Genomic DNA, 25197 nt, shown 5'->3' with positions numbered 1-25197 from the left:
AATAGCACATACTTTTAATAATAATAATATTTTTACTGGTAATGATTGTGTCTAGCTATTTTAGTTTTTTTTTTATTGGATGCAATCTTAAATGATATATTGTATGTCTAATGTCGTGGCAGTTTTATGTTGATTATACAAATGTACATGTGTTTTGTCAATATGTTTGTTTGTTAAGCATAAGAATGAGATAAAAGTATATAATTGATATCACAATTTACTTATTTTTCTTTCCTGTACTGACTTTCCCCGCCACTTTAAAGCCAGTGTCCTTATAGTTTAGGTTAAACTTATTTATTTAAGCTTGATTGTGATGAAAGCTTGAAGCGTACTTGAATTGTGCTTGAGTCCACTTTGTTGAAAAACTTATTCTGATGTCATATGAGAATGTAATGGTCATGACCCCAGGGTGCTCAAACCCATGACCTCCAGGTTGAGCAGTAGACACAGCTGCAAAACCATTTGAATGCATTAGATTGTTCTAAAACTTTCTAGATATCTTAGTTTGCATTAAAATGATATTTCAGTATAACATTTTGTAAATTTTCTACAAAAATCTGTTAGATTGTGATTTTGCTTAATGTTTAAAGTGGGGAAAAGAAATGTTTTGCCATACACTTTACATTAATAATGATATATGAAAAAAACTATCAGCATTGGATACCTAGGGTCATGAAACGTGATAGAAATAATAACTGATCAGTACTTCAAGTTGGAGAAAGTTAAATTGCAAAAAAACACCATCGTAAGTGACGCACTTGTTGTCAAAAGTAGGCCTTCACATTTATAGTGTCGGACACTCCCACACCGAAGTAACTGAATGCTGTCTGATCATGTTGCGTTACTTATCACAAAATAAAAATCAATAATTATTTTAAGAGATAGACGTTTGTTTGCTTTTAATGCTGAATGATTTGAAAAGAAAAAAATCGTTTTTGAGTTGGTTATTGACTTTATTAATATATTACAACATTCAATTTTTAGCTCCACTATTCGGAGAATATGGGTGCTATTATTCTTGACCCTGCATCAGCATCGGCATGAGCTTTCTTGGTTAAAGTTTTTCGGCAACCTTTGTTTTTCTTTGTTACTATTGCTTATATCTTACTATAACATTAACATTGTTCAGCATGCAAACAAAGTATGTGCAGGGGCTGGGCAATTATACCCAAGATCAAGGTCACCAAGGTGTTTTACTTTGGTTATTTTTGTACCCCCCTGACAACAAAGTTGTAAGGGGGGGTATACTGGTTTCAGGTTGTCTGTCTGTCTGTCCGTAGACACAACATTGTGCGCACCATCTCTCCTCATCCCCTTGACACAATTTAATGAAACTTCACACAAGTGATCAGTAATAACAGTAGTTGTGCATGGGGCATGTTAGGTTCTTTCAGAAAAAAAAATTGCAGAGTTACGGGACTTTGTTTTTTGTAACTATACTATATACATAGACACAATCTTGTGCGCACCATCTCTCCTCATCCCCTTGACAGAATTTAAAGAAACTTCACACAAGTGATCAGTAACAACAGTAGTTGTGCATGGGGCATGTTAGGTTCTTTCAGGAAAAAAATGTGCAGAGTTATGGGACTTTGTTTTTTTGTTACTATACTATATACATAGACACAATCTTGCGCGCACCATCTCTCCTCATCCCCTTGACACAATTTAATGAAACTTCACACAAGTGATCAGTAACAACAGTAGTTGTGCATGGGGCATGTTAGGTTCTTTCAACAACAAAAATTGCAGAGCTATGGGACTTTGTTTCTTGTTAACATACTATGTACATACAGTCTGCATATGCAATCTTGTGCGCGCCTAAACTTCTGAACCCTTGCACACAATTTAATGAAACTTCACACAAGTGATCAGTACCAACCCTAGTTGTGCATGGTACGTTCTTTTAGATAAATATTCTGCATAGTTATGGGACTTTGTTTTTTGTTACTATACTGTATACATACAGTCTATATACATACAGTCCACATAATTATGCAATCTTGTGTGCGTCAAATTGCAATGTACTGTGTCAGTGCATGTGGGGGGTACATTCATCACCTTTAGTGATAGCTCTAGTTAATGTTTAAGTTTTTCGGCAACCTTTGTTTTTCTGTAATATCTTTGTTACTATTGTTTATATGTATTGTATCTTACTGTAAGTTCACATAAACATTGTCCAGCATACAAATGAAGTATGTGTAGGGGCTGGGCCAATTATACCCAAGGTCAAGGCCACTAAGGTGTTATATTTAGGTTATTTTTAAGGTCAAAGTTTATTTGGCAACCTTTGTTTTTCTGTCATATCTTTGTTACTATTGCTTATATCTTACTGTTACTTCATGTAAAAATTGCCCAGCACACAAACAAAGTATGTGCAGGGGCAAGGCCATTATAGCCAAGGTCAAGGTCACCAAGTTCTTATACTTGGAATTATTTTTATGTTTATTTTTTTCGAAAGCTTCGTTATAGACATATCTTTGATACTTTAAAAGATAATGACTTGAAATTAAAAATATTTCTTTATAATCATCATCTGCATGTGTGGTTACAATCAGGCTGGTTAATAATTACTTGCAAAAGTAATGCATTAAATTAGCATTACTTAGAAAAAAAATGGCATTAAATTAGCATTGGCATTACTCATTCTTTGTCTAGCATTACTTTTTGTGAATCATTGCATGTTACAATCACATCGTTCTTAAAATAGCGTCGCTCAAAAGCTCTACAGAGATGTTAATTGTTTCACAAAGCGACAGTAAATAAAATTTACCTTTACCTTTCACATAAACTTTTTATGCCCCCGAAGGGAGGCATATTAGTTTTCAACTGTCCATCCGTTTGTCACAATGTTAACCTTTTGCATGAAGGCACTTTACTCGCAAACTACTGCACCCAGGACCTTCAAACTTCACATGCTGATAGTACTTATTGAGTACACGACCTCTACTGACTTTGGGGTCACCAGGTTAAAGGTCAAGGTCACCAGGTCAAAGGTCAAGGTGCTGCGGAGGCATTTGTCACCATTAGTGACAGCTCTTGTTTTTTTCATTTAATCATTTTAGTTTACCTAGGTCATCTATAGTTGACTTTCTTGTATTATATCTGAATTTTTCTTTTACCATTACTTTATAAAAATACTTATGTTGAAGTACAGCATTCATGAGTATTTTAATTGTAAGAGAAAGTCAAGTACATGTACATGTACCTGTTTAATGACTCCCTAACAGCCTAATTTGAAATGACATTTAAAAGCTAGCTGCCTTATGGTCTTTAACATTACTATCAGTGGCATACTGTTAATTGATAAAAAGGTGTCAAAAATAACAATGGTTCTGTTTGATATTTTGGTTAACAAAACTAATTATATCACACTTTAATGGCTATTTTGTTTTTTGGCAGTCTTCGCTTTCTGAATATAATATATCTTTAGTACAATATATGATAATGACTTGAAACTTAAAATGTCTCTTTATCATCATCATCTGCTATAATATAAATAAAATGAAATAAATAAATAATAAATAGATATATACTTTGAGTTTAGCAAAGTTTTTATACTTTATGTGTATGTAGTTTCTTAGACTGTTTTTTAGCTTGACTATTCGTAGAAGTCTTAGTCTAGCTATTCTACTCAGCCTAGCATTGGCATTGGCGTCACACCTTGGTTAAAGTTTTGCATGCAAGTACATACAGCTATTACTTAAAGGCATATAGATTTGAAACTTACTTTTTATTTTTCTAGATCAAGTACCAACTTCACTGAGTCAAGTCCCATAACTCTGATATGTATTTTGGGCAAATAATGCCCACTTTTGGACTTAGAAAATTCTGGTTAAAGTTTTACGTGCAAGTTTCTATCTGCAGAACAAGTGCAGATATTAAATCAAAACTTCACATGTGCCTTTTGGGTCATAAAACTATTTGATTGCATCAAGTCCCATACCTCTTACATGCATTTTGGTCAAATTATGTCCCATTTTGAACTTAAAACTTTGGTTGAAGTTTTGCATGCAAGTTTCTATCTCCAAAACTAATGCAGATTCTGGATTGACACTCTATAGATATTTTAACATTTAGGGTAATATTTTCCTGATTCTGGGACAATAATTCGAATAGTCGAGCATTGGCTGTCTTACGGACTGCTCTTGTTCTGATATAATTTAATTCCATCAAAATAAAGGATGTCAGTACCCCTTCCATACTTAACCTTTAACCCCTCTAAGTAGTAGGTTCTTCCTATATCTTGGTGTATCTTCCTTTTAAAGTAGATGTCTCTTATTGAGACATAAATTCATTTTACTGTCAAATCGCTGAAGAGTGAAGCGCACTGTCTTACGAACAGCTCTTGTAAATTGCATTCTGTAAATGTTGTGTGATATGAATTATTGTGTTAGTCATACCTATTTTGATTGCAGAAAGTTTGAAAATAATACAAGAACTGTGCAAATATTTTAATATTTAATATGTTGGTTTCTTTTGTGATACTTAAAGTGCGGCTGATCACATGTAGGCACGTGCAATAAGCGTAAGTGTACTTCCGAGGAATAAAAAAAAAAACAACTTCAGTCACATTTTGAAATAAATTGTAAATATCATTTGCAAATCATGAAGATTTGTAAAATTATTTATTATTGGATTATATTTTTCTCCATGTGTGTTGGTTTCATTATAAATTGCGATTTTAAGTTATGACGTTTTAGAATTGGAAAATTATGCCTTTGGTGAATTTGAAAACATCTTAATTATACGCCCTTTATCCCTTGCCCTGCTAAATTTCTACAGTGAACATGTCCATATTTCAATTTGGACAGTACCATTTACTGTTAAATGGGGTGCATACCAAAAGGATACTGACTGAATGGCGCCCAGTGCACTGGCCGCAGAAGCAGAATCAGTTGCATCCAGCATGATGATAAGGGTTCAGTTCTGGAACTAAAACATGTTAGTATTTTATCAGTTATGCAAAGGTTGGAAGCCTGTTTTCATTTGTAGTAGGTATTATTATATTATCATGCTACTACTGCTACTGCTGCTGCTGCTACTGTTCCTGCTGCTACTACTCCTACTGCTGCTACTACTACTGCTCCAACTTCTGCTATTACTACTCCTACTGCTGCTACTACTACTGCTCCTACTGCTGCTGCTACTGCTATTTCTACTCCTACTGCTACTGCTACTACTACTCCAACTCCTACTGATGCTACTGCTCCTGCTGCTGCTACTACTACTCCTACTCCAACTGCTGCTCCTACTACTGCTACTTCTACTATTACTGCTGCTACTACTCCTGCTGCTGCTACTGCTACTACTATTACAACTCCTGTTGCTGCTACTACTACTACTCCTGCTACTACTGCTACTGCTTCTGCTACTGCTGCTACTACTACTACTGCTACTACTACTATTCATGCTGCTACTGTTGCTACTGCTACTTCTACTTCTGCTACTACTACTATTACTACTCCTGTTGTTGCTGCTACTACTACTACTCCTGTTGCTACTACTGCTACGACTACTACTCCTACTCTGCTGCTGCTACTGCTCCTGCTACTGCTACTACTACTCCTGCTGCTACTACTCCTACTCCTACTCCTACTGCTGCAACTTTTACTCCTTCTACTGCTGTTGCTGCTACTACTACTCCTACTGCTCAACTTTTACTCCTTCTACTGCTGCTGCTGCTACTACTACAACAACTGCTACTGCTACAACTACTACTCCTACTTACTTCTACTCCTACTACTGCTGCTGCTACTGCTAATTCTACTGCTACTACTACTTCTACTCCTGCTGCTGCTACTACTACTACTATTCCTCCTAATGCTGCTGCTGCTTCTACTGCAACTGCTACTACTGCTCCTGATACTGCTACTGCTCTGCTGCTACTACTACTCGTACTACTACTGCTGCTGCTACTGCTTCTGCTACTGCTACTGCTACCGCTGCTGCTGCTACTACTACTCCTGCTGCTGCTGCTGCTACTACTACTACTGCTGCTGCTGCTGCTACTACTACTACTACAACAACGGCTACTGCTGCTATTGTAACTACTACTGCTGCTACTTCTACTACTTCTGCTGCTGCTGCTACTACTATTAGTACTCCTACTGCTGCTGCTGTTTCTGCTACTTCTACTACTACTGCTGCTACTGCAACTGCTGCTACTGCTGCTGCTGCTACTACTACTACTACTACTGCTGCTGCTACTGCTCCTGCTACTGCTACTGCAACTGCTACTCCTGCTACTGCTACAACTACTACTACTACTGCTGCTGCTGCTTCTACTACTGCTGTACTACTCCTGCTACTACTACTACTGCTACTCCTGCTGCTGCTACTACTACTACTCCTACTGCTGCTACTACCACTTCTGCTGCTGCCACTACTACTACTACTACTTCTCTTCTGCTACTGTTACTGCTACTGCTACTACTACTACTGCTCCTGCTACTACTGCCACTGCTACTATTACTGCTACTGCTTCTACTACTAATCCTGCTGCTACTGCTGCTGCTACTCCTACTACTACTGCTGCTGCTACTACTGCTGCTGCTGCTACTGTTTCTGCTGCTACTACTCCTGCTACTGCTGCTACTACTACTACTGCTACTCCTGCTGCTACTACTGCTGCTGCTGCTGCAGCTACTACTACTCCTACTCATTCTACTACTACTGTTTCTACTGCTGCTGCTCCTGCTGCTACTACTCTTACTGCTGCTGCTATTGCTACTACTACAACTCCTCCTGCTGCTACTACTACTTCTACTTCTGCTGCTGCGCCTGTTCCTGCTGCTGCTACTGCTGCTGCTGCTACTACTCCTGCTACTACTACTACTACTCCTGCTACTCCTACTACTACTCCTGCTGCTACTCCTACGTCTACTCCTACTACTCTTGCTACTACTCTTACTACTACTACTACTACCCCTGCTGCTACTCCTACTACTACTCCTGCTACTACTCCTACTACTACTCCTGCTGCTACTCCTGTTACTACTCCTACTACTACTCCTGCTGCTTCTCCTGCTACTACTCCTACTACTACTCCTGCTACTACTACTTCTGCTACTCCTGCTGCTACTCCTACTACTCCTGCTACTACTCCTACTACTGGTGCTACTACTCCTACTACTACTCCTGCTGCTACTACTCCTACTACTACTCCTGCTGCTTCCCCTACTGCTACTGCTGCTACTACTCCTGCTGCTACTCCTACTACTACTGCTGCTACCACTCCTGCTGCTACTCCTACTACTACTCCTGCTGCTACTCCTACTACTACTGCTGCTACCACTCCTGCTGCTACTCCTACTACTACTCCTGCTGCTTCTCCTACTGCTACTGCTGCTACTACTCCTGCTGCTTCTCCTACTGCTACTACTCCTACTACTACTCCTGCTGCTACTCATACTACTCCTGCTACTACTTCTACTGCTACTCCTGCTGCTTCTCCTACTGCTACTGCTGCTACTACTCCTGCTGCTACTCCTACTACTACTGCTGCTACTACTCCTGCTGCTTCTCCTACTACTACTCCTGCTACTTCTCCTACTACTACTCCTGCTGCTACTCCTACTACTCCTGCTACTACTCCTACTACTACTACTGCTGCTTCTCCTACTGCTACTGCTGCTCTACTCCTGCTGCTTCTCCTACTGCTACTGCTGCTACTACTCCTGCTGCTTCTCCTACTGCTACTGCTGCTACTACTCCTGCTGCTTCTCCTACTACTACTCCTGCTACTACTCCTACTACTACTCCTGCTGCTACTCATACTACTCCTGCTACTACTTCTACTGCTACTCCTGCTGCTTCTCCTACTGCTACTGCTGCTGCTACTCCTGCTGCTACTCCTACTACTACTGCTGCTACTACTCCTGCTGCTACTCCTACTACTACTGCTGCTACTACTCCTGCTGCTTCTCTTGCTACTACTCCTGCTACTACTCCTACTACTACTCCTGCTGCTACTCCTACTACTCCTGCTACTACTCCTACTACTACTCCTGCTACTACTCCTGCTGCTTCTCCTACTACTACGGCTGCTCTACTCCTGCTGCTTCTCCTACTGCTACTGCTGCTACTACTCCTGCTGCTTCTCCTACTACTACTCCTGCTACTACTCCTACTACTACTCCTGCTGCTACTCATACTACTCCTGCTACTACTTCTACTGCTACTCCTGCTGCTTCTCCTACTGCTACTGCTGCTACTACTCCTGCTGCTACTCCTACTACTACTGCTGCTACTACTCCTGCTGCTTCTCCTACTACTACTCCTGCTACTTCTCCTACTACTACTCCTGCTGCTACTCCTACTACTCCTGCTACTACTCCTACTACTACTCCTGCTGCTTCTCCTACTGCTACTGCTGCTCTACTCCTGCTGCTTCTCCTACTGCTACTGCTGCTACTACTCCTGCTGCTACTCCTACTACTACTGCTGCTACTACTCCTGCTGCTTCTCCTGCTACTACTCCTGCTACTACTCCTACTACTACTCCTGCTGCTACTCCTACTACTCCTGCTACTACTCCTACTACTACTCCTGCTACTACTCCTGCTGCTTCTCCTACTACTACTGCTGCTCTACTCCTGCTGCTTCTCCTACTGCTACTGCTGCTACTACTCCTGCTGCTTCTCCTACTACTACTCCTGCTACTACTCCTACTACTACTCCTGCTGCTACTCATACTACTCCTGCTACTACTTCTACTGCTACTCCTGCTGCTTCTCCTACTGCTACTCTGCATACTACTCCTTGCTACTCCTACTACTACTGCTGCTACTACTCCTGCTGCTTCTCCTACTACTACTCCTGCTACTTCTCCTACTACTACTCCTGCTGCTACTCCTACTACTCCTGCTACTACTCCTACTACTACTCCTGCTGCTTCTCCTACTGCTACTGCTGCTCTACTCCTGCTGCTTCTCCTACTGCTACTGCTGCTACTACTTCTGCTGCTTCTCCTACTGCTACTGCTGCTACTACTCCTGCTGCTTCTCCTACTACTACTCCTGCTGCTGCTTCTCCTACTGCTACTGCTGCTCTACTCCTGCTGCTTCTCCTACTGCTACTGCTGCTACTACTCCTGCTGCTTCTCCTACTACTACTCCTGCTACTACTCCTGCTGCTACTCCTACTACTACTCCTGCTGCTACTCCTACTACTACTCCTGCTGCTACTCCTACAACTCCTGCTACTACTCCTACTACTACTCCTGCTGCTACTCCTGCTGCTACTCCTGCTGCTTCTCCTACTGCTACTGCTGCTCTACTCCTGCTGCTTCTCCTACTGCTACTGCTGCTACTACTCCTGCTGCTTCTCCTACTACTACTCCTGCTGCTAGTCCTGCTGCTTCTCCTACTGCTACTGCTGCTCTACTCCTGCTGCTTCTCCTACTGCTACTGCTGCTACTACTCCTGCTGCTTCTCCTACTACTACTCCTGCTACTACTCCTGCTGCTACTCCTACTACTACTCCTGCTGCTACTCCTACTACTACTCCTACTACTACTACTCCTGCTACTACTACTCCTACTACTACTCCTGCTGCTACTCCTACTGCTACTGCTGCTACTACTCCTGCTGCTACTACTCCTACTACTACTCCTGCTACAACTACTCCTGCTACTGCTACTGCTGCTACTACTCTTACTACTACTCCTGCTACTACTCCTACTGCTGCTACTACTCCTGAAACTACTGCTGCTGCTGCTGATGATGATGATGGTACTACTATTCCTATTCCTGCTCGTTCTACTACTACTGCTGCTGCTCCTGCTGCTACTACTCTTACTGCTGCTGCTGCTACTGTTGCTGCTATTGCTACTTCTATTTCTACTACTACTACTGCTACTACTACAACTCCTGCTGCTGCTACTACTACTGCTTCTGCTGCTGCTACTGCGAGTGCTGCTCCTGTTCCTGCTACTACTACTACTACTGCTGTTGCTATTGCTGCTGCTGCTGCTACTGTTCCTGCTACTACTACTACTCCTTCTGCTGCTTTTACTGCTGCTACTACTACTTGTACTACTACTTCTGCTCCTGCTACTGCTACTTCCTCTAATCCTGGTGCTGCTGCTACTACTACTGCTGCTGCTAATGCTGCTGCTACTGCTACTACTCCTGCTGCTGCTTCTACTGCTGTTACTACTACTACTACTACTTCTGCTCATGCTACTACTACTTCCTCTACTCCTGCTGCTGCTGCTACTGCTACTACTACTACTACTACTACTACTATTACTACTGCTGCTACTGCTCCTCTACTGCTACTACTCCTGCTGCTGCTGCTGCTTCTACTGCTGTTACTACTACAACTGCTCATGTTACTACTACTTCCTCTACTCTTGCTGCTGCTGCTACTACTACTACTACTCCTAATGCTGCTACTGCTGCTCCTCCTGCTACTACTACTACTTCTCTTGCTGCTGCTGCTACTACTACTACTACTCCTAATGCTGCTACTGCTGCTGCTGCTCCACTTGCTGCTACTGCTACTACTACTACTACTAGTACTACTATTACTCCCACTGCTACTCCTATCTATTGCATCTACTACTGCTATTGCTACTACTGCTGCTGCTGCTACTAGTACTACTACTACTGCTGCTGCTACTAGTACTGCTGCTGCTGCTGCTACTGCTACTGCTAATACTACTTCTACTACTACTACTACTGCTACTGCTACTATTACTACTAGTACTATTGATGCTACTGCTACTGCTGCTACTGCTTTTGCTACTGCTACTACTGCTGCTGCTGCTGCTGCTACTTATACTGCTACTTCTACTGCTGCTGCTGCTGCTGCTACTACTACTACTACTGCTACTACTTCTAAAGCTACTACTACTACTACTACTACTGTGTGATTTTTTGACTTCAAAGAAGCAGCAGCAACCGCAGCAACAATTTTAGTAGCAGTAGCAGAATAATAATTTAAGAACTTGTACAATTATCTGTCTTAAAAAAGTCAAAATCTACCACTTACGCCCTTCCTTAACTAGACTAGACTAGTCAAATTGACATTTTAATTTCTGTCTACCCTATGTCCTTTTTTAAAGATTTAGCCATCTAAATATCGTAAAGTGATAAATCAGGGAAAACTCCTCGATACTAAATAATTCTAGTCGTTTCTGATAATAAGTTATTGTCTTAGATATATGTAGTTACATTAGTTCAGCTTAGATGTTCTTCCTCTATACATACTTGTATGTCAAAATTGTATGCCCAAAATGGCCCAAAATTGTTGAATAATAGTTATTCTATTCTATTCTATTCTATTCCTAAATATTCTTTTTTTACATTTTTAAAAATGGCGTAATTGCCACAGGCCTTTCTTAAACTGGACGGGCAGATGGGCATCGGCATACAGTTTTTTTTTGCAAAAATTGCGTAACTACCACTTTCGTCCTTATAGCACTGGAATATCGAATTCGGTATACACCTAAACAACAACAAAAAGAAATAACCTGAATTTTTCCAAATGCGCATTAGAAATCTCAACTTTTTCGACTGAATTAAAATCAAATATATTTAATTTGTACTATAATTTCTACTAGATCTATCTAATCTAGTGAGTTTTTCCAACTGCGCATTAGAAATCCCAATATTTTCGACTGAATTGAAACGAAAGTGTACAAAACAAATAAAAAACCCGAGAAAAACCTATGACTTATTAGTGAAAAATAGCTCTACATCAAGTATAAATCCTGGACCTGTTCGTACGTGGCTCAGGACACTTTGCAACTTCGTAAAGGTGCATACAAATTACTTCGTAAAACTAGAAACATTTTCACTACGGTATACTCAGGTACACAAAAATGTGATATTTATCGATTGCACGAATATTTTTTTTTTCAGATATCTTTTGTAACCAAGAATGCCTGGACGTACATTCACATTGTTTGTCGTGAGTGGAGAAAATAGAACATGCACTATTGAAATTGACGAGGTTTGAACTTTTCTATTCTATATGATATGTTCATTCAAGTAGTATCAATGGATTAAGTCAGTTTTAGAACAGTTTTAGATATTCAGCAACTTTGACTCGCTTATCTTTTCCTCGGCTTAACTGTGGGAATCTTTAATAGGAATCGTATTAAAAGACGGGAGTACCTATTGATTTGGCCAATACAGCGTCATTTCTATATTCCAGGATGCTAACATTCAGGAATTACGTCGGAAAGTCACCGAGAAAATGGCCGAGAGCGGTTCTTCAGCCGCCGGAGAAGATGACCTGCGTATCCATTTTGCAGGTATTTATGTATTTATATATCTAATAAAATGTTACTTCCAACTTATCTGGTTACCTACCTTAACGTCACATACTAGACTATCAGATTGAATTGAACTGAAAGAGATAATTACGCCATGTGATTTGACTAATAAAATGTCCATGACGCTATGCTAGGAGTATTCTGTTTCCTTGACATTATATGAACGGTAATGTTCTTCAATAGGTAAGGATCTACGGTCGGAGAGTCCCAGCAGGCAACCGCTGACTTTAAAAGACTACAACCTACACAATGAAGCCACTATGTATGTCGTAATGCGGCTTCCTGGTGGTTCTGACGATCCATCGCCGATAGTGCAGCCAAAAATGTATGACTCCGAGGTTCAGCTCACCGACAAACCGGATATGTTTACACTGGATGACGAGGAAGGGGGGCAGCGGGCTGAAATGCCTTGTGGGCACGTTATAAGTACGCATTTCTTCTTCGTTTTTTCTAAATTACAAACGTTACACTCTGAAACACATTTTTTCTCTTAAATACAACTACTTGTTATACCATGAATTCGGATATCAATCACAAACATCTAATAAACATATGCATCTATATATTATTGTCTTGATGTACATTTACCATCGTGACTTGTGTGATAATTGCAATAAAATATGACCAAACTAAACATCTATGAGTCACTCTAAAATTATCCACAAAAAGGGATGAAAACAGCAGTATTTATTTCAGGTCCCGAATCTTTAACGGCCTACTGTAGAAGTCTTCTTACTGCCGGGAAGTATGAATTTTTTTGCCCGTATAAAGCAAAACCGGAGGACCCATACTGCAACGAATTGTGGGAATTGTTCACAGTCAAAAGGTTGGCCGTACTGACACCTGAAGAAATTAAAGCATTCGAGAAGAAGATGGCTGAAAATTATCTCCGAAAAGCTGTTGGTATCCAGAGTTGTCCTCGTTGTAAACTATTCTGCGAACGCAAAAGCAAAACCGACCAAAGGGTCCGATGTTTGGTTTGTAAGACAGAGGCAGGTGGCCGGTACGAATTTTGCTGGTTCTGTCTTAAAACGTGGCTTACCAATGAATTTAAGAATTGTGGGAATTCTGGCTGTACAGGTGAAGATCCTAGGCTTCGGGTGATAAAGAATTGCCCGAAGAAAAAAGTTGTGGGTGTGGAGTGTCCAGCCATACGCGCATGTCCTACATGTGGTCTACTTATCGAACACAAAGAAGCATGTAAGCAAATGACGTGTACATGTGGACAGAAGTTTTGTTTTATATGCTTGAAGAAGGCCAACGGCGACGGAATATACCAGTGCGGCGTTTGGAACTTCAAGTGCGAGGTTGCTCCAGTGCAAACATCTTTATCGGGAAACTAAAGAGTAAAATGGATGATAAGATAAAATGGATGACTTTTCCTTTCTTTAATGATAATCAGTATTCTTATATAAGGTGACGATATTCCAGTTTGATCATTCAGAACATATCATAATATGATAACTATTGTTGACTTTCCAGCTTCAACACCTGCTAAAGGCAGATCACTACCAGTAGACCACAAGTAGTCCAAATATAAATAGTGCTAATCTTTCTTCCTTTCCTCGCGCCCTTTCTCAATAGCATCATGTTTTCTTTTACCCTACCGCGTTTCAGTATGTGTTACTTAGCATTCTACCGAAATCGGCATGTTCTTATCACATGCTACGTAAAACTGGCGGCGTAAGAATCTAATGTTTTGAAATGAGAAATTAAAAGAAGCGAAAAGGAGTAAATTTAGCGGGTTTTATTTAATGAACTGTAGTTTTCTTATATAAAGTTAACACCCCCTTTTCGTTTTGTTTTTCTAAAGTAGCGATATAGTTCTTTATGGGAATATAAGTCTTTGAAAATCTGATATGCTAGAAAATGTCGAAAAACCGTTTCAAATTGAGTGGATTTTATACAAATAAAGAACTGCCGGATTTAGTGTTCAGCTTTCAATACCTGTGTAATATTTCAGACTGGCTGTCGACGGAATTTCCACATGAAAGCCATTTATAGTGCTCGACACATATGTTTATTATTATATCGTCGTAATTATTTTGATGTTTGAAAACAATATATAGACAACTAAAACACAGTATTATGTACAATGTTTTAGCTTTATTTATGCGTTAGAACATTTAATAGCCTTTTAATTAAATACATTCCATTTATGACACAAGTTACACATTTGTTTTAAATGTTAATTACTATTTGTAATAACAATGAACACTATTCGTTATTAAAGATACACATCCAAACAAAGATACGTGACTTATTATTATCATTGTGTGCGTGCGTGCTACGTGTTCAGGGTAAGCTTCTTCTTTTTTTACCTAAAAATAGTCTTTTAACGTTTTAACGACGACATAGATCTATTTGTAACAGTCTCACTGAGATGTCATGAAGACCCTGGCCGGTCAAATTATGCCACAACGCTGGCTGAGCGCCAAGCGAGGATGTAAACCGTACCACATTTTTAAAGTCTAATATCACCCCATGGCTCCTCAAGAAATAAGGTCAGTATTTCGGTCGAAAATGTGCTTCCGTGGTGTATCGAAAAAAGTCCATAATAAATAGATCCTAATTTTCCCATTTTTTTGCGCAAATTCGTGTAGAACGAGTGCTTTAATCACATTTTTTTTCACTGCTAGAATACCTTCTGCATGAAATGAGATTATATACCCCACACGGCAAGTTTTGCAGATCGAAACCGGAAGTACTTATGTGTTTATTGTGGTTATAGCACACTAAATAGATGTTGTTCTTTATTCTATATAAAATTGACCTATTTCCAATGATCGCAGCACACATCAGGACCCATTTTAAATGTTGTAACTTACATTTCCTTGAAGAATATTGTCAGTGCTAACTAAAAATCAAAAGAAAAGTGGGGGTCATGTTTGATGCAAGAAAAATAATTTCAGTCAAACACACAAACTGCAAAATCAGCTAAAAAATGAGACCCCAAATTATACTGGTGGTGTATGATTTACGTTTCCATGAAAAATTTTGTCATGTTGTTATTTCATTATGAAAGTGCTACCTACATGTCAAGCATAGATCTGTCATGTGATTTTAGCAAAAACAAATTGCAAAGAAAATAAGGAAAATAGCTCTGCTGAGCAAAAAAACTGAGGACTATGTGTATCCGCCATTATGCGACTACCATTTTTTTTTTTCGCGCCATTTTTCTATTTAGTGTCTGTATGCGAACAAGAGCAAATATGCGCCATTTTTTGGGGGTAGCAGACCACAACTGACTGGCATTTCACTAAGAACTATTCAACCCCCTATTTTCTTTTCAGTTTTTCGTTAATTTATGATAGAATTTTCATGAAAAATAGGTGTAGGGAAAAGTGATGTTTTGTAAAGATACGTAAAGATGACCTGAAGTTGTTTTTTTATATGAAACAAAGAAGGATTTAAATTACTGACCTTTAACCTCAAACCATACGCCATCTGCTATTAACGCAATGCCATCTGGCCAAAGTGAAAGTAGAGTTTTTAAAAAAATCTATATTTAACCTAGGATGACAGATACTCACGAGTTTACAAGTCAATAAAAATAGATTGGTGGAAAAAATAAAAATATCAATATTGGAAATCCGATGTATACTTTGAATAGATCGATTGATCTATCATTGAGCCACAGGTCCCATCTAACGGTATCCTTATTGTATAGCGTTTTTCTTACTATATATACGCTATACAATAAGGATACCGTTAGATGGGGCCTGTGCATTGAGCTACCATTGCGTTTAACACTATTTTTTAAATATTTCATTTGCCAGATACAACATCTTAATATAGCACCACCCGACAGTTAAAATTCTTTCTAATATTATTGAAATAATAACGTTCATAATTGTCTCATTAGACAAAAATAGAAAAAATGAACAGAACAAAATAGAGCTGAGCCAGCTGTTTAAGGAATTGCAACTTTGGAGTATCAAAGCGTTCTTCAGTTATCAATCGGAAATCGTTTACAGTCTCAAGATCACTGCGACCTTGACCTTTGAACAACTGACCGCCCAAACAATAGGGTTCTTCTAACCATCCTATAACATTTTGACGTCTGTAGGCTTTAGCGTTCTTCAGTTATCAATCGGAAACGGGCAGATAGATGGTCCGACTACTATATGCCGTCCCATGGAGGGGCATAGGTTGATTCAATACTGGGTACTTGTCTAAGTGTATCACCGAATTGTACAGAAGAATGTTATATGGCTTAATTATACTGTTGTATGCGCATAAGGGATCCCCAAAATCTTACTAAAACGAAAGTATAAAAACCAAATAAAAGATCCCGAGAAAAAACGATGTCTTGTTATAAATAGAGTTGGAAATCAAACAAAATTTCCGAGTTGATTAATCAGTACAACGAAAACCAATTTTAAATGACAGCTAAGATATAAATAAAAAATAATCCTATTCCAGTATTTTGATATTATCGCATAGTGCGGCAATTTTCCTTTGATCTTTGCAGCATGTTATACATAGTAACATACATTATTACTACAAAACTGTGCTGATATCTTACAAAACTGTTGCGATATATATCAACACGGAAATCTCTATGGAGTTTCATAAGAAAAAAAGTGTTCCGATATATATCAGCACAGTAAAACTGTTCCAATATATATCAGAACACTTTTTCTCTATTGAGGTCCTATCAAGGGAGTATAATTTTTTCCTTTCAAAGAAAAGATGATTTTAGCTCCAATTTACAGTTCACAGAGAAGAATTGTCACAAACACCTACATTTATAAAGTAAAAAATAAATAAACTAGAATATTTCAAAAACTTGATAGTTATTGCCAAATTCAGAAATACATGAAATATATGAAATTCTGAGATTTCTCAAATGTTTCTTTTTCTTTGATTTTTTTACAAACAAAACAACAAGTTTTACAATATGTCTGGCCAATGAAATGCAAAGATTTAAAACCAATGCAGAAATTTGTTGGGTACTTTTATCTGGGGAACACATTTTCTAAAACAGAAGTTTTAGTGTTTCAGTCAGCGAGGCGCAGAAAGGGAATCAAAATAGTAAAAATAATAATAAACAAATTTAAATGAAAATAATATATAAATTTTAATGATAAACTATGCGATAAAACAGTTATAATATGTAATGCTCGTGTGTTACCAGGATATATCAGAGCTAGGGGTACATCTCGTTATTTTTCTCTTCACATATCTGTCTCGGCCTACCGGCCTCGACGATATGTGCAGAGAAAAATACCCTCGATGTACCCCTAGCTCTGATATATCCTGGTAACACACTCTCACACATACTATAACTATTACTTAACACGATATCCAGGAATTGTCAGTCATTTTATACACACATTATTAGTTAACAGTTACAATGTCACTAGATTTAGCTTATTTTTGGTGGCATTATCAAGACGTCAGAATTCGTCAAAGATATCAAATTTCGTGGACGACCACGTCATGACCAATTTATTCATAAATCGTCAACGCATTGGTTAATCATCACGTTACTGGCGATAATATATTGCACCAGGTACAAAACCTAGATTGTAGTTACATAAGGTTCGTGCAGATTATTTTATAGCCATACATGTGGTCTACTTAATGAACATAACAAGAGGGCCATGATGGCCCTATATATATCTCACCAGAGTTGATCTGGCCTACTGACCTTGTTTTCTACCCCACATGAGCCAGTTTCGAATTTAACCTAGAGATCATCAAGACAAACATACTGACCAAGTTTCATAAAGATTGAGTCACAACTGTAGCCTTTAGAGTGCTCACAAACTTTGCCTTTGATTTGACCATGTGACCTAGTTTTGGAACCTAAATGACCCAGATTAAAACTTGACCTAGTGATCATTAAGACAAACATTCTGGCCAAGTTTCATAAAGACTGAGTCACAATTGTGGCCTATAGAGTGTTCATAAGCTTTTCATTTGATCTGGCCTACTGACCTACTATTTAACCTCGCATGACCCAGCTACAAAACTGACCTAGAGATCATTAAGGCAAACATTCTGACAGTTTCTTAAAACGTTTGGATCACAACTGTGACCTCTAGAATATTCACAAGCTTTTCCTTTGATCTACCCTACTGACCTAGTTTTTGACCCCACATGACCCAAATTCAAACTTGACCTAGAGATCATCAAGACAAACATTCTGACCAAATTTCATAAAGATTGAGTCATAAGATTGGCCTCTAGAGTGTTCACAAGCTCTTCCTTTGATCTAGTGTACTTACCTAGTTTTTGACCCAACATGACACAGATTCGTACTTGGCCTAGTGATCATCAAGACAAACATTCTGACCAAGTTTCATAAAGATTGGATCACAACTGTGGCCTCTAGAGTGTTCACAAGCTTTTCCTTTGATTTGACCGGGTGACCTAGTTTTTGACCCCACATGACCCAGTTTCAAACTTGACCTAGAAATAATTAAGACAAACATTCTGACCCAGTTTCAAAAAGATTGATCACAACTGTGGCCTCTAAAGTATTCACAAGCCTTTCCTTTGATTTGAACGGGTGACCTAGTTTTTGACCCAACATAACTCAGATTGATTCGAAACAGACCTAGAAATCATAAAGACAAACATTCTGACCAAGTTTGATAAAGACTGGGTCAAAAATTTGGCGTCTAGCGTGTTCACAAGCCTTTCCTTTCATCTGGCCTACTGACCTAGTTTTTAAACCAACATGACTAAGTTTCAAACCTGACCTAGAGATCATCAAGACAAACATTCTGACCTAGATTCATAAAGATTGGGTCACAAATGTGGCCTCTAGAGTGTTCACAAGCTTTTCCTTTGATCTGGGCTACTGACATAGTTTTTAACCTAACACGACCCAGATTCAAACTTGGCCTAGAAATCATCAAGACAAACATTCTGCCCAAATTTCATGAAGATTGGATCACAACTGTGGTCTCTAGAATGTTCACAAGCTTTTCCTTTGATTCAACCGGGTGACCTAGTTTTTGACCCCACGTAACCAAGATTCGAACTTGACCTATAGATAACCAAGACAAACATTATGACTAATTCTAATGAGTTTCAAACTTGAACTGTGGTCTCTAGAATGTTGACAAGATTTTCCTTTTATCTGGCCTAGTGACCTAGTTTTTGACCCAACATGACCCAGTTTCAAATTTGATCTAGAAATCATTAAGACAAACATTCTGACCCAGTTTCAAAAAGATTGAATCACAACTGTGGCCTCTAAAGTATTCACAAGCTTTTCTTTTGATTTGACCAGGTCCCCTAGTTTTTGACCCCACATAACCAAGATTCGAAGTTAACCTAAAGATTATCAAGACACACATTCTGACCAAGTTTCATAAAGATTGGATAAAAAAATATGGCCTCTAGAGTGTTCATAATCTTTTCCTTTGATTTGACCTACTGACCTAGTTTTTAAACCAACATGACCCTAAAGATCATCAAGACACACATTCTGACCAAGTTTCATAAAGATTGGATCACAGCTGTGGTCTCTAGAGTGTTCACAAGCTTTTCCTTTGATTCAACCGGGTGACCTAGTTTTTGACCCCACGTAACCAAGATTCGAACTTTATCTATAGATAATCAAGACAAACATTATGACTAATTCTAATGAGTTTCAAATTTGAACTGTGGTCTCTAGAATGTTGACAAGATTTTCCTTTTATCTGGCCTAGTGACCTAATTTTTAACCTAACATGACCCAGTTTCAAATTTGACCTAGAAATCATTAAGACAAACATTCTGACCCAGTTTCAAAAAGATTGAGTCACAACTGTGGCCTCTAAAGTATTCACAAGCTTTTCTTTTGATTTGACCAGGTCCCCTAGTTTTTGACCCCACATAACCAAGATTCGAAGTTAACCTAAAGATCATCAAGACACACATTCTGACCAAGTTTCATAAAGATTGGATAAAAAATGTGGCCTCTAGAGTGTTCATAATCTTTTCCTTTGATTTGACCTACTGACCTAGTTTTTAAACCAACATGACCCTAAAGATCATCAAGACACACATTCTGACCAAGTTTCATAAAGATTGGATCACAGCTGTGGCCTCTAGAGTGTTCACAAGCTTTTTCTTTGATTCAACCGGGTGACCTAGTTTTTGACCCCACGTAACCAAGATTCGAACTTGACCTATAGATAATCAAGACAAACATTATGACTAATTCTAATGAGTTTCAAACTTGAACTGTGGTCTCTAGAATGTTGAAAAGATTTTCCTTTTATCTGGCCTAGTGACCTAGTTTTTGACCCCACATGACCCAGTTTCAAATTTGATCTAGAAATCATTAAGACAAACATTCTGACCCAGTTTCAAAAAGATTGAGTCACAACTGTGGCTTCTAAAGTATTCACAAGCCTTTCCTTTGATTTGAACGGGTGACCTAGTTTTTGACCCAACATAACTCAGATTCGAAACTGACCTAGAAATCATCAAGACTAACATTCTGACCAAGCTTGATAAAGACTGGGTCAAAAATTGGGCGTCTAGCGTGTTCACAAGCCTTCCCTTTCATCTGGCCTACTGACCTAGTTTTTAAACCAACATGACTAAGTTTCAAATTTGACCTAGAGATCATCAAGACACACATTCTGACCAAGTTTCATAAAGATTGGATCAAAAATGTGGCCTCTAGAGTGCTCATAAGCTTTTCCTTTGATTTGACCTACTGACCTAGTTTTTAAACCAACATGACCCAGTTTCAAATTTGACCTAGAGATCATCAAGCCTAACATTCTGACCAAGTTTCATAATGATTGGGTCACAACTGTGGCCTCTAGAGTGTTCACAAGCTCTTCCTTTGATCTGGTCTAGTGACCTAGTTTTTGATCCCACATGACCCAGTTTCAAATTTGACCTAGAGATCATCAAGATAAACATTCTGACCAAGTTTCATAAAGATTGGGTCTCAAATGTGGCCTCTCGAGTGTTCACAAGCTTTTCCTTTGATCTAGTCTAGTGACCTAGTTTTTGACCCCACATGACTCAGTTTCAAACTTGACCTAGAGATCAACCAAGACAAACATCTGACCAAGTTTCATAAAGATTGGATCACAAATGTGGCCTCTAGAGTGTTCACAAGCTTTTCCTTTGATCTGGCCTACTGGCCTAGTTTTTGAGCGTTTCGCTCCTCCAAACCAAACTGAACTTTATAGAGTGCAATTAAGAGAACGTCGACAAAGGGCTTCCGAGACATTACCAGCTTTAGGACAAGACATTCGAAGGCTGACGAATTTAGCCTATCCTACAGCACCCGCCGACATAAGAGAGACTCTTTCTAAAGAACAGTTTATAGACGCATTGATTTCTTCAGATATGAGACTACGTGTCAAGCAAGCACGACCTATTGATTTGAATGACGCTGTGCGCCATGCAGTTGAACTAGATGCCTTTAATAGCGCCGAAAGAAAGCAAATGGAAAGTTAGGGTTTTATGAGAAACACTTCAGATAACACTCATTCACAATATTCCAGGCAAAAAGCACCTACACCACAATACACTGAAAATAACCCTGATTTTGAAAAACTTCAAAAGACTATACATGACTTGAGTAAGGCATTCTATGAAATGAAAGATAAATCATCTAAACCGCGCTCAACTCGTACAAACATGGATAAAAGAAAAGACACCTGAACAGCACCTAGCTAATACGTGTCCGCAAAAGGTGAACTCTAGAACATTTAGCTCATCAAAACAAAAAGGCCATCTTCGAAATATCGCATCATTCGGAGCAGGGCTCTTTTTTAAATGTAGCATTAATAGTATTACACTTGAATGCCTGGTCGATACCGGTGCTTCACTGACTTTACTTTCTCACAAAACATGGGATCTGATAAAAGACAGAAAAACAGCTTCTTTGGAAAAATCCAATACACAAATTTCTGCAGCTTCTGGCGATCAATTGAACGTTCTAGGCAAAACATCAGTTATTTTTTACATTAATGGAATCCATGTAGTTACAGAGGTACTCATTGTTGAGATAGATATTGATGGCATTATATGTTTAGACTTTATGAAAGCCAACAACTGCCAATTAGACATTCACACAAACACTATTACTGTAAAAGGTACGCCTTGTCAAATGGTACAGGCTGGTCACCTAGGTTGCTACAGGGTAACAATTGCAGAAATGTGTTACATTCCTCCCAATTCAGAAATGATAGTAACTGAAAAGCTTTCTGTACCACTTTCAAGAAAAAATGAACTTGATATTATAGAATAGAGAAAAGTGGAAACTTCACAGGTCGCTCAACACGACAGAAACGAAAATGTTGCAGGCTCGGTTTGATTGAGCCGGTTCGTGGACGGTAGTGGAAATGCATGCTACCGTCCACGCCCTCTAGCCCCGGGTTGAGCAGAACTCAACATTTACACATGCTAAAAGTACAAAAAGCAATTTAGAGACATCCGCAGATGTAATCAAACGGCGGTGAACATGGAACCTTCAATGATATACGTGTTGAGGCGTGTAATTCCATGAAGAGCTGCGTTTGGTCCCCAGATAAAGTAAAGGGTTTGTCCCAAACGAGAAAACAATGGACAGAACTAAACAAACTGGAATTTAGGAAGGGGATCTGAAGTTATGGAGCCTGCGTATCACAGGAACTGTCAAAAGACAAAATTAAAATGCAGGCACCATATCCAAGGGGTGATTATACAATACCCAAGGCTATGAAAGCGGGAGTATTGGAACCACCCAGGCCGAAATGTTCATGTTGAGAAACTAAACAGTATCAATAACACGACATAAACCCTAGAACCATTACATGATTACAATAAATGCAATATGGGCGTAGTAGCTTTAGCACTTATGCATGCCGTGCCGGAAATACCTTTCCTGTTAGGTTACTGGATACGAGTCAGGAAACTGACAAATACTACCCAGGTACACACATTGCCAATTTAAGCCTTGTGTCTCAAATATTCTCGGTTACTGCAAAGACGCAAAGTCATACACATGCAAATCAAGTCCCAGAACATTTGTCAGATGTTTATCAAAGAGCTACTATAGGGCTTACAAAGACACAATGCCTCCAAGTAGCTGATCTTTTGAAAAAGCATTCTAATACATTTTTCAAGACTGATACGGACATTAGTAGGACGGGCATTATAAGGCATAATATCGATATAGGAAATTCCCATCCCATCAAACAATCTCTACGAAGAATGCCAGTTCACATGCAGGAGGAAGCAAATAAACAAATTCAAAACATGCTAGAACAAGATGTCATTCAACCGTCTTCGAGTCCTTGGGCAAGCGGCATTGTTTTTGGTGGAAAAGAAAGACGGAACAAAAAGATTTTGCAAAGACTAAGAAAATTGAATGACGTTACTGTAAAAGACGCGTATCCGATACCTCGCATAGACGATTCATTAGATCAATGGTCTGGTGCCACCTGGTTTTCATGTTTAGATTTGAATAGCAGGTATTGGCAACTAGAGGTAGATCCAAAAGACAGAGAGAAAACGGCCTTTGTGTCCAGACAAGGTTTATTCGAATTTAAAGTCCGCCCATTTGGACTTTGTAATGCTTCTGCCTCATTTGAACGTTTAATGGAAAAGGTATTGGCTGGTCTAAATTGGGAAATTTGTCTTATTTATTTAGACGACATAATAGTGACAGGAAAAACATTTTCAGACATGGTTCAAAATTTAGATAAAGTCTTCACACGACTAGGAGAAGCTGGCTTAAAATTAAAACCAAGAAAATGCCAACTGTTTTCTAGTGAAGTTGAGTATTTAGGTATATAATTTCAAAAGAAAGAATCAAGACGGACCCCAAAAAGACTGAAGCCGTGAAAAATTGGCATCAACCCACTACGCTTAAAGAGGTGCGGTCATTTCTAGGTTTTTGTTCCTATTATCGTCGGTTCATTGAGAAATTTTCTAAACTTGCTAAACCTCTTCATAAGCTTTCCGAAAAAAGGTCAACAAATGTTATGGTCAAAGCAGTGTGAACAAACATTCCAATCTTTAAAACATAAGTTGATTGATGCACCAGTGCTCAATCATCCAGATTTCACTTAGTCGTTCATTTTAGACACTGATGCTAGTGATCAAGCCATAGCTGGTGTCCTTTCTCAAAACATTGATGGAACTGAACGTGTTGTAGCATAGGCAAGCAGAACTCTCAGCAAAAAAGAACGGAGATACTGTGTTACAAGGAAAGAACTTCTTGCTTTGGTCCATTTTGTAAAGTACTTTAGACAATATTTATATGGTAAAAAGTTCTTGATCAGAACGGATCATGGTTGTCTAGGTTTGTTGATGAATTTCAAAAATCCAGAAGTCAAATTGCCCGGTGGCTGGAAATCGTATCATCATTTCAGTTCGACATTAAACATCGTCCAGGTAGACTTCATGGTAATGCCGACGGACTCAGTAGAATACATTGTGGGAAGTGTGGCCGATTAGAACTAGAAGAAGGCCATATCAGATCAATCACTGTAGAATCAGAAAACCCTCCTGACATCGAATCTCATGTTGAATCCCAGGACTCGAATAGGGACATACGTATTATGAAAGAATGGGTTATGAATAGTCAAAAAACAACTGCTACAGACATTTCAAGCGAAAGTTACTTCCTTAAAACCCTCTATGGTCAGTACCCTTTCTTCAGAGTAGAGAATAACTTATTAATCCGTGAATGGAAAGATCACGAAACAAACACAAAGTACAGTCAAGTCGTAATTCCGTTGAAATTACGCAGAACAATTCTGAGGTTTTCCCATGATCTTAATACCGCAGCACACCTAGGTATTAAGAAAACGTTCGAACGAATACGTGCCAAGTATTTTTGGCCAGGGATGAGGAAAGATGTAGAATCATACGTCTTAGGTTGTGAAGAATGCCAGAAAAGAAAAGCACCATTGAAGACTAAAATGGCTCCAATGCAGATAGTTCGTTCAGGC

General features: G+C 39.0%; 3 protein-coding genes across 3 annotated transcripts; 1 reads left to right on the top strand and 2 right to left on the bottom strand.

The window, feature by feature from the left end:
- Positions 1 to 4294: 4294 nt before the first annotated feature.
- LOC128548629 (uncharacterized protein DDB_G0271670-like) lies at positions 4295 to 8154 on the bottom strand. The gene is made up of 5 exons (XM_053523999.1): positions 7780 to 8154; positions 6662 to 7637; positions 5529 to 5646; positions 5025 to 5311; positions 4295 to 4362 (listed from the first exon to the last, which is right to left on the bottom strand). The coding sequence occupies exons 1-5, from the start codon at positions 8152 to 8154 to the stop codon at positions 4295 to 4297; spliced, it is 1824 nt and encodes a 607-aa protein (XP_053379974.1).
- A 214-nt stretch (positions 8155 to 8368) lies between these two features.
- On the bottom strand, positions 8369 to 8755 carry LOC128548628 (uncharacterized). The gene has a single exon (XM_053523998.1). The coding sequence runs from the start codon at positions 8753 to 8755 to the stop codon at positions 8369 to 8371; it is 387 nt and encodes a 128-aa protein (XP_053379973.1).
- Positions 8756 to 11727: 2972 nt separating this feature from the next.
- Positions 11728 to 14538, top strand: LOC123526211 (uncharacterized protein DDB_G0292642-like). The gene is made up of 5 exons (XM_045305262.2): positions 11728 to 11766; positions 11871 to 11961; positions 12166 to 12265; positions 12470 to 12712; positions 12983 to 14538. Exons 2-5 carry the CDS (start codon positions 11890 to 11892, stop codon positions 13627 to 13629), a joined length of 1062 nt encoding a protein of 353 aa, XP_045161197.2. The 5' UTR covers positions 11728 to 11766; positions 11871 to 11889; the 3' UTR covers positions 13630 to 14538.
- Positions 14539 to 25197: the final 10659 nt, after the last annotated feature.

The sequence above is a fragment of the Mercenaria mercenaria genome, chromosome 14, assembly GCF_021730395.1.
Source record: "Mercenaria mercenaria strain notata chromosome 14, MADL_Memer_1, whole genome shotgun sequence".
NCBI classification, from domain to species: domain Eukaryota; kingdom Metazoa; phylum Mollusca; class Bivalvia; order Venerida; family Veneridae; genus Mercenaria; species Mercenaria mercenaria.
Note: the sequence above shows the minus strand (reverse complement) of the source record. Positions and strands in the feature narration are given on the sequence as shown.